Source organism: Arachis hypogaea, chromosome 16 (assembly GCF_003086295.3).
Source record: "Arachis hypogaea cultivar Tifrunner chromosome 16, arahy.Tifrunner.gnm2.J5K5, whole genome shotgun sequence".
Taxonomy (NCBI): Eukaryota; Viridiplantae; Streptophyta; class Magnoliopsida; order Fabales; family Fabaceae; genus Arachis; species Arachis hypogaea.
Genome location: NC_092051.1, coordinates 17,633,472 through 17,644,053, shown reverse-complemented (window position 1 = coordinate 17,644,053; position 10,582 = coordinate 17,633,472). Strand labels below are relative to the sequence as shown.

General features: G+C 33.0%; 2 protein-coding genes across 2 annotated transcripts; one reads left to right on the top strand and one right to left on the bottom strand.

Annotated features, from left to right (window-relative positions):
• The first annotated feature begins 5,491 nt into the window (after nt 1–5,491).
• On the top strand, nt 5,492–8,103 carry LOC112758159 (nuclear transcription factor Y subunit C-3). The gene is made up of 4 exons (XM_025806753.2): nt 5,492–5,688; nt 5,964–6,015; nt 6,832–7,645; nt 7,831–8,103. The coding sequence occupies exon 3, from the start codon at nt 6,833–6,835 to the stop codon at nt 7,610–7,612; it is 780 nt and encodes a 259-aa protein (XP_025662538.1). The 5' UTR covers nt 5,492–5,688; nt 5,964–6,015; nt 6,832; the 3' UTR covers nt 7,613–7,645; nt 7,831–8,103.
• Nucleotides 8,104–8,263: 160 nt separating this feature from the next.
• LOC112758158 (putative pentatricopeptide repeat-containing protein At3g05240) lies at nt 8,264–10,220 on the bottom strand. Its single transcript, XM_025806752.2, has one exon. It carries the CDS (start codon nt 10,188–10,190, stop codon nt 8,451–8,453), a length of 1,740 nt encoding a protein of 579 aa, XP_025662537.1. The 5' UTR covers nt 10,191–10,220; the 3' UTR covers nt 8,264–8,450.
• Nucleotides 10,221–10,582: the final 362 nt, after the last annotated feature.

Here is a 10,582-nt window from a genome sequence, read left to right as displayed (position 1 = left end):
GTCATCAAATTTCGCTTGGTGTGCAAGATCCGAGGCGCCTACCAAACGAAAAGATAAAATTAAAAACAAAATAAAAAAATAGTGTCAACTCTAACTAGCACAAGTTCACTGTTTCATAATTAAAGACAGATAAACGACAAGGATATCATCATACCACTCGGTCAAGTCTGCCAGTAATGTGCTCAGCCTGATCTAATCTGTACAGGGTAACTGTTGCTCCATCTAACCACAACGAATTTAAACAAAATAACATGTACTCATCAGCATTTATTTCACAATAACGGGATTTGTAAGCAAATATATTTGATAAATACTACTTATCTACCTCACTTTCAGTAAAACCTTAGGCAACCCTACCCTATTACTTACTTAATTCCACATTCTACCTTAATTTTATTCAGATTTGACTAACAACGTAATCCAATTTTTCTTACTAAACTAACTAATAAATAGACTACCAGCTTATACTAATTTACATGTTAAAAACAATTAACAACCACCAAATAACATGAATAAGTAAACAGTAACTCTATCTATAACTAGCATGCAACCACTAACTAAGAAATAATAGGTAACTCTAACTAATCTGAAAAAAATAACTCAAACTAACATTTTAATTACTAACCTCAAACTGCTGATTCTGTGAATAATGAATTTCTCGAACGCCGGAATACAGAAAGTTCCAACAGAATAAAAATTGGGAGAAGATTTAGAAAGAAAAGGACAAAGAACAATGGCCCCACTTCGAAATTATAATACGCCAAACTTTACTTAAAGTTCGCCGGGGTGCGGCGAACTCTATATATATTACAGAGTTCGCCGGGGGTATGGCGAACTCCATAAAAAATATCGAAGGTGTGCATGCGAAGATGTTGTTAACGGCAGTTGTGATATAATGACATAAACATAACGGTGTGAATCTGAAAACCGTTTCATCATCATCATGTTATAATGACTTTAATGTAATTGTAGTAGTTGGGGGGTAAAATAGAAAAGAAGAAATTGGACAGTAAATTTTTTCAATCACCTTTATATATTGTTATAAATATTAATGACTCAAATTTATAATTGAGTATTTATTTAGATGTCATTAAATTAATAAAAAAATTTATAAAAAAAAAAGAATTTTTATTTATTTTTTAACATATTTAATAAATTTTTAATAATAAAAATAAAAAAATTTTGAGAAACTAAAATTTATATTTTTTTCAGATTTTTTTAAAATTTTTTAAAAAAAATATTTTTTACATAAAAATAAACAAAATATTTTTATATTATTATACTCAAACATAATTAATTGATAAAAATTTTTTTGTATAAAATATTTAAATATAAAATTATTTTTATTTTTTTATAAGATTTTTTAAAAAAAATAACTCGAAATTTTTTTTTTTTAAATTTACCCAAATAAACTTTTAGAATTTAAAATTTAAAATATAGAGTTTAAAGTATAAAATTTAAAATTTAAAATTTAAAATTTAAATTTAAAATTTTAAAATTGAAGAAATGCAGGGATCCTTACTTTGTATGGAGTGCATTGCTCAACATTAGTATTGGCCGGTTGGACCAAAAAACTAAAAATTTAAATTGTAAAAAAATATCTGATCTAATTATAATTATAGAATTAATTGATTTGTTAAAAAAGAAATGCTGACTGAAATTATTCTAAAGGCAATCGATTTGTTGCTCCTTCAACGTATCCAATGTCACAAACTGAACCATTAAATAAGTCAACAATGGTATGATTATTATTGGAGGAGCAGTAATGTTCTCTTCAAAAAGGCCAAGTCTTAAGCCTTCCAACCTCCGATATTTATATTTATTTAATCATACGAGTTAGTTGTCTACTTGACTAATTTAAATTAATTAAATATAGTGTATATATATTATTTGAATTTGAATCTTCTAAATTTTGAATTTTATTTTAGAAAATAAAATTTGATCTCTCATCATTTATTTTATATGTGAGATCAAGATAAAATATGAGAAAGAAACTGTGAAAGGGTGAGAGATCAAACTTTACTCTCTAAATAAAATTTAAAATTTAGAGAATCCAAATCCTACTTACTTAATAAGTAATTAAGTTTTTCTTTTCCCAATAAGTTATAGCTCAAATGGCATAATCTTCTCATACTCATTTAACAAGTTGCGGATTCGAATCTCCTATCTTTAGTAAAAAAAAAAAATTCAAAACCACTTAAACAAAGGCGCTTAACAATATGTCAAACACTAACAGAAAAAAGTCGAGATTTTTTGTTTCTTTCAAATTTATTAGTTATAAAGTACAAAAAAAAAAAAAAAACACACCTTAAAAGAATCTTCCTATGCCCCCGTTCACTAGTCCCATGTTATGAAATTTTGTGCAAGTTTTCTTAGGTGCGATGTCAATGCTATGATAGAAAGTGAGAAAAAAGAACAAAAGAAGAACAAGTAAAAAACAAAGAGAGGCATGGAGGTAGGGTGAGTGCAAGATTTTGTACTTGCATGCTGAAAATGGTGGCATGGTGTGGCCACTTGGCCCTCGTAATAACGAAAACAATGACAATGAATTGATGGATGAATAAGAAATAATGATGCAGAAACAAAGGCAGAAAGTGCTCTTTCTTTTACAATGTTGGCTTTGGAATGAAGCAACTCACCAGACACTCCTCAATTTCCGTCCTCTCTCTCATTCATCTCAACTCAAATCATTTTTATTCATTTCTCCACTCAAATGGATTTTCTTCATACAAAAAAAAAAAAAAAGTTAAACAGAATATATATAGTAAATAATTTTAAGATTCACTTACAACATAAAATTTCAATCCTAATAATATTATAAAAAATTTATATTATTAGTATATCAAAACTTTTAAGATTTTGCAAAATAAAATGTTATTAGAATTTTTTTTATTTGACAAAACTAACCTCGTAATTTAAAATTTAAACTCCAAATGTTAAGTAATTGAGTTTAATTTGTACGTTTTATAATTTGATTTGATATTCAACTTTTAGACTTACCTTCTTGAAAAACAAAAGAAATCGCTTTCATTGTTACTTTACTAAGAACATGTTTTTAATCATTATAAAAATATCTTCTTTTAAAAAAAATTATTTGTTAAAATATAATTAAGTAGAAAATTGTAAATAAATTATAATCAAAACTGATCATTTAAGATAAAAAAAAAGTTATAAACTAAATAATATTTTGAAACATAAGATTATAAGCAAAAATTTATTTTGTGAATTATAATAATTTACTAATTTAACCTCAACTATTAAATATTAAATAATAATAATAATACAAACAACTATGTTATACTTATTTTTGTAATTATATTACTTAAAATAGGTTTTTCATATATTCTAAACACAATAGATTATGTTAAATTACTTTTTAGTTAAAATGTGTAAATACAAATTAATGAATTTAATTTTGATGTTTTGATAGTATAAACTATTTTTTAAAGTTATTTAATCATATTTATTCTGTTGAAATACCACTTATGCGATTAATTTGAAAAATAGTTCTTTTTACTTACTTATGTGATTAGATAATTTTGTAAAAAAATATTTTACACTATATAATACATCAAAATTGAATACTAAATGAAATATCACATGATTAATTATGTTAAAAGATTAGAGTAAGGTAACAATTAGGTCGTTGAAGATTTCGACTTTAAACTAATTAATTCTTAAAGAAAAGAGTATTAATTTTGTCTTCTACGATAATAAACTGAATATATTATGTCCTTATATCAATTTAACACATATAATTTAACAATGCTGCTTATATGTATTGTTAACTATTATGATATGTCTATTTATGAAAAATTGTCACGTAGATAACGATCTTTGAAGTAAAACTTCATCTGCTTTAATACGATTCGTGGTAAGTACTAAGTAGAAAGTAATTGATAAATATTATATAGAAACTCAAAAAATAATGAATATTTCATTGTCCAAAACTATATTGTTCTCATACTCATGTGGCAGCAACGACATACACACCATTATAAATGAGTCCCACTAGGGAGACAATGAGGTATATATACAATATGTATAATGAGCTGTTTATTTGACCCAATATGTATTAATAATGTAAATTAAACATTATTATCCCTAATTTCTAGTTGTTTTTTGTGATTTCTACCCCCAATTTATTCCAAATTATTCTTTCACATTAACCCTTCATCACCCACTATTACCTACCCTCCAAAAAATCCAATTGTTTGTTCCGCGGAAAAATTCTCTTTCTTCGCCGCCCCGCCGTGTGCGCAGCAACCTGCGTTCTATCACTCTGTTTCTGCGACGTGTAGCTTCTGTTCCTGCCGACAGGAACTGTCGCGCTCCATCTCCTTGTGCCAACGTCCTCGCCGGAAGAATCTCCGTCACTCCTCACGCGGCCGAACATCTGTGACCTGCAACTGTCAACGTCGTCGACGTGAGTTGCAGCCCTAAACCCCGTGCTCGCATCATCCCAGCGCTGCTGCTTGGGTCTTGTTGAATTACTCGAAGAATAAACATCTACGAAAACTGAGAAAGTGAACATCCAAAATCATATAAAAATGAGCATCCAATGTGAACGTGTATAAATCATAACCAGCAATCATCGTCTACAACTAAGCACCCAAGAATAACCATCCACATTCACAGAGAAAGAAAGTGAACATCCGGCGACAGGAAGAAGGCACAAACCGGCTGTGATGGATGCGCTGGACGTCCGGGTTGCCGCGGTGCTGCAAGCTCGACTCACACAATATGCGCGTCCTCCCTATGTACGGTGGCCTGTGCGGACGACGGCGTAAGTCGGAAGAGTGTCGGCGCGATGTCCGACGGCGACTGGTAACCGTGGCGGCACTGTACCAGTTTTTGCTTCGAGGAGAGAATGAAAAAAGAGTTTACACTGTATTGAGAGGGGGAGATAATCCTAATTTGATTCTGACGGGAATCATGATTTGATTCAAATTTTAAATGAAAAACTACTCAAAATTAATTAATTGCCATAATTAACGGGAATCATGATTTAATTCAAATTTTAAATTGAAAACTACTCAAAATTGATTAATTGTCTCTAATATAATTCTAATTTCAATTTAACCCCATTATATATATTGTATAATACATACATTGATTTCTCATACTTTTCCACTATAAATAACAAAATACATAAACAACTCTATTTCGTTTTATCTTTACTCTAAAAATTAATTATATCAAAAAATTATTCAAATAAATTCACTGTTTAAACGTTCCCAAATACGGTATACCCTAAATGTTTGCTCAATCATAAACATTTCCATCTTATTCTACCCAACCCAAATAAAACTGAGTTATATAATTTTATTATTTTTTTTATCCGTAGTAGTATCTTCTTCTTCTTTTTTTTTTTTAAAGAACAATAAGTAAATTTTTTAAACAATTTTTTTTATTTACTCTCTCAATTTAAATATATATATATATATATATATATATATATATATATATATATATATATATATATATATTTCCTCTTAATTGAGCATTTAAAAAACTCTGGGCAAATGAGGTACTGAGGTAGAGGTAGATTCCTCAGCAGGCAATAAAATAGAATAAAAGAAAAGAAAATAAATAAGAGCACAAGAAACTACAAGGAGTTAGGTTCCTCTGACAAGCGTAGTCAGAATCGATCACACAGCTTTTCTTTCGTACTTCGCTTTCTCAGAGGTTCGTTCCAAAGGGAACATCGTCAATCTTCACGAAAGCTCTCTTCTTTTTCTTTTCTTTTCTTTTCTTTCTTCTCAGAACCCTAATAACTTCTTCTCTGCTCTTTTGATTTTGGATCTTGTTCTTCTAATTCTTCTTCCACTCTTCGGAAACAAAAAACGGCGGACAGCTTCTTCTTCTTCTTCTTCTTCTTCTTCTGTTCTTCCACCCCCTCACCCCAATTCTTGTCGATCTTAATTCCTGATCTTACCCCCACTTTTTGGTTCCCTTTTCAGGTTCCTGTGTTCTCAGAGTACTTGCGGAGCACAGCATCAGCTGTAAACAAAGGTAAAAGCTTTTTTCCACTGATTTTGTTTGTGATTTCTTTTTCTGAGAAAAGAAAAGAGATTACTTTACATACTTGATTATTCCCTTTGCTGCTGCTGGTTTCTTAGGTTAATTTTGGCGAATTCTCCCTTTATGTGAAATTGTTATGTGATGGGAACTTAAAAACACATAATTCTCTCTTATCTTTTGTTATTAGAAAATATTGGAAGCTGAAAGTTTCTATTCTTACTGAAAATATCAAGCACATGGTTAAAATCCCAATTCTTCTCTGAATAAGGGATGAATTACAGATCCCCGGATGATGGGTGTTGTTTGGAGAGATGAATTTCTTAGCGGATTTTTTTCATGTTTTGTGGATTTTGGATGTCCTTTGATTTTTGGGGCCATATAGGAAGCTTCTTAACTGGAAATTATTTGGTCAGATTTGATATTTATTTTGCTTTAAGAACTGGTAGTTATATCACACATGTTGCCTTTACATAGGTCTTTCCGGATCCCAATTTTCTTCTCCCCAAAACAATATATTGTGTTTGCCTTGAATGATTATACATAAGTAACTATTTTCATGATTTATGCTTGCCTTGAAAATGGGATGCCTGTTTCTTGTCTGCATTTCGTGCTTGTGTCATTTTCGATCTTGACACTGAGTCGAGAGCACTACTTTGGAGGTTGAATTTCTCATTGCCTGCACTTTAGATTGTTCTCATGGTATATTTATTAGTACGTTGACAAATTCACTTTAATGATTACATGATTCGTTGTTTTCTGATGCACATGTAGCATGGGTGTTGATTTGTTTGATTTCAATTGTAACAGAATGGATCATCAAGGGCATGGCCAAAACCCATCCATGGGGGTTGTCAGTAGTGGGGCTCAACTAACATATGGTTCCAATCCGTACCAGCCAAACCAAATGACTGGGGCACCAGGGTCAGTTGTTACATCGGTTGGGAACATGCAAAGCGGTCAACCTGCTGGAGCTCAACTGGGACAACATCAACTTGCTTATCAGCATATTCATCAGCAACAACAGCAGCAACTTCAGCAACAACTACAGGCTTTTTGGGCAAATCAATACCAAGAAATTGAGAAGGTAACTGATTTCAAGAACCACAGTCTCCCCTTGGCAAGGATCAAGAAGATTATGAAGGCTGATGAGGATGTTAGAATGATATCGGCTGAGGCACCTGTCATATTTGCAAGGGCATGCGAAATGTTCATTTTAGAGTTAACCCTGCGTTCTTGGAATCACACTGAAGAGAACAAAAGAAGAACCCTTCAGAAAAATGATATTGCTGCTGCAATCACGAGGACCGATATCTTTGATTTCTTGGTTGATATTGTGCCTCGTGAGGACTTGAAAGATGAAGTGCTTGCATCGATCCCAAGAGGAACAATGCCTGTTGCAGGGCCAGCTGATGCAATGCCTTACTGTTATATGCCGCCTCAACATGCACCCCAAGTTGGACCTGCAGGTGTCATAATGGGTAAGCCTGTGATGGACCCAAATATGTACGCTCAGCAATCTCATCCCTACATGGCTCCACAAATGTGGCCGCAGCCACCAGACCAACGACAATCATCTCCGGATCATTAGCTGCTACATTGTGATTGTGACATTCAAGTTAAGGTGAACCTTTTAGACTCTCACTTAGTCTTTAATTTCCATATCAGTTTCTTGAATGGAATTTAATAGTTCACCCAACTCTGTCTGCATGGCTCTTTCATAACCGAAATGTTCCATGCTTGAACCCGTTGCTTCCTTTTCATAACTTCGGGTCTGATATCTTAGTACCTACACTTCATGGCTTGCAGGTTGCTACTGAGTGCAGGGGTGGTTTGGAAGGTCCATAGCGATCAGAATTCGTAGCTGAAGATAGTTTAAATGCAATGCAGACGCTAAACATATGTAGATATTGTGCTAGTTTAAACTAAAATTATCTTTGGTTAAGCTGGTTAAGATGGTGTATTTCTTAATCTTCTGGTTTTCAGATTATAGATGGAATACAGGATCCGATTTTTACTTATATGTAGCAACGTTATAAACTTGAACACTTAGGATCAATGCCATCTCTATTATTATCTTCATTGATGCTTCCTTTATACAGATGATTACCTTTGTGGTGGAACTATAGTGAGTTGTGTCACGTACAAATCACACCATCGATTTGTGTATGAATCAGTACATATAGTAGGGACGTTTTCTATTTATTCTTTTCTTTAGCTACACAAGAAGGGCAAAAAAATGTCAAGAGATGAATTGGATACTATACAATAAATAAAAACAATTGGATACTATACATTAATTTTGCACACTTATATTGTCGAACTGTATTTGGCTTCCGATCCGTTAATAGTAACCTACTAACCTTCACTGGTGGAAGTAAAGGAGTTACTCTATAATCTGATACAAGAGATGAATCCTACGATGATCATTAGCTTATCAACTTTATTTCAACTGAACTATGACCAGTTGTCTTTGTGATCCTTCTATGCTTCATCACTTTTCTAGTCATGTTAACTTCTTCCCATCTACCTGCCCTGGCATATATATTAGATAGAAGAACATGAACTCCACTCCAATCAGCAGGTTCCAGCTCTGTAAGTTGCATTTTCACTTGATTAGCAAGAGAGACATTTTCATGAATCAGGCAGCCATTTAGAAGAGCACCCCATATGGCTATGTTTGGTTGTTCCGCCATTGTTTCCACCAATTTTTCTGCCTCTCTGAAATGACCTGCGCGACTCAAAAGATCAACCATGCAACCATAATGCTCACTTTCCGGCATTATACCATATCTTTCTGTCATCAGATTGAAATGTTTTTTAGCCTCTTCAACCAACCCAACATGACTACATGCGAATAAAACTCCAATGTAAGTAATATGATCAGGGAGAACCGAATCATCCTCTTGCATCATTTGAAACATTCTCAGTGCTTCATTTCCATGACCATGCATGGCTAAACCGTTAATCATGCTACTCCAAACCACCACATCTTTCTTTTGCAGACTATAAAAAATCTTCTGCGCGCTAATCAACACACCGGTCTTGGCATACATGTGGAGAAGGGCAGTTGCCATTTCAATGTCTTCTGCAATGTTGCTCTTCAAAAGATAAGCATGAAGAGTTTGTCCCAGTGCCAGAGCACACAAGTGAGCACAGACACTCAGAACACTTAGAAAGGTGGCCTTATCCGGATTAAGGCCGGAGACCAACATATCAAAGAAGAGATCTAGTGCCTCCTCATGTCGCTCATATTGATTGTAAGCGTTAATCATACTGTTCCAGGCAACAATGTTTCTTTGAGGCATTTTATTGAACAAATCTCTTGCAGTCTTGAAGCTACCACATTTAGCATACATCTCAAGAATTGCAGTTGCAAGAATGATATTGCTACTTGATGATGAGAGGAAGGGATCATAACCGGCCTTACGAATGCGGTCGTGGACCCATCTCCCCGTACCTATGTCTCTACTCCGTGCACAAGCTATCATAACCTTAACCATGGTGATTTCATTTGGCTCTACACCCCAATGATCCATGTCCTTAAACACCTCCAAAGCTTCGTATGGCTGATTATTGTCTACGTACCCAGCAATTAAGCAAGTCCAAGCAACCACATTCCACTTGGGAATATTATCAAACACCTTGAGCGCAGAAGTCATATCTGCACAAGACACATACATTTGGAGCAACCCAGTGGCTGCATATGCATCTGCTTCAAACCCAGATTTCACTATGCAGTTATGGATGCATCTTCCACAATCTTGATCAAAAAGAAGGGAACTTGCTTTGAGCACAAAAGGGAATGTGAAGTGATCTGGTGAGTACCCTCTCTGCATCATTTGTCTATAAAGAATCATAGACACTCTTGGATTGTGACCATTGGCATAGCCTTTAATCATGGAGTTCCAAATGTAAACGCTGGGGGAATCAATTCGGCGAAAAACTAAGTGTGCATAATCGATGTCCCCAAATTGTGAATCTATACAGAAGTCAATGAGCTTGCTCAAAGGGATTATGCTTTTATTAATAGTTGGGGTTGTGATTATTAGCCCATGCAGTTTCTTCAACTCACTCATGCTTCTGCACTTTGCTAACAAAGAGAGAATGGCATTTTGGCGTATTATCATCTTTTTTGGTGTATTTAAAATAAACCAAGTTTGTTGCATTTCTTGATGGGTTTAATATAGCAACTGCCAAAGAAGCATGTTGAGGAGCATATGGTATCATGAAAATCTGAAGGATTTACCATTCTTTTGAAAGCCTAGGCTCACAGTTTTCAATGGTCCCAGAACGTTTAGATCATTAAATGGTCCCATGACAAAACATGTTTTTTAAATTTTTTAACAACTGTTAAATAGTCATTTTTTAATTTTAATTACAAATTAACCCTATATATTTTATTTAATTATAAAAAATATTTTTTATTTTATAAATTATTATTTTATCATTCATCTATTATGTTTATTAACAATCAAAATAAAAAATAATAACGAATTAGATCTTCCATTAATCGTAATAAACTTTTTGGCCATTCCAATCTATTAAAAGTTTATATTTG

What these genes read in the sequence shown, in the direction of transcription:
- LOC112758159 (XM_025806753.2), top strand. Translation starts at nt 6,833, where the DNA reads ATGGATCATCAAGGGCATGGCCAAAACCCATCCATGGGGGTTGTCAGT.
- LOC112758158 (XM_025806752.2), bottom strand. Translation starts at nt 10,190, where the DNA reads ATGCAACAAACTTGGTTTATTTTAAATACACCAAAAAAGATGATAATA.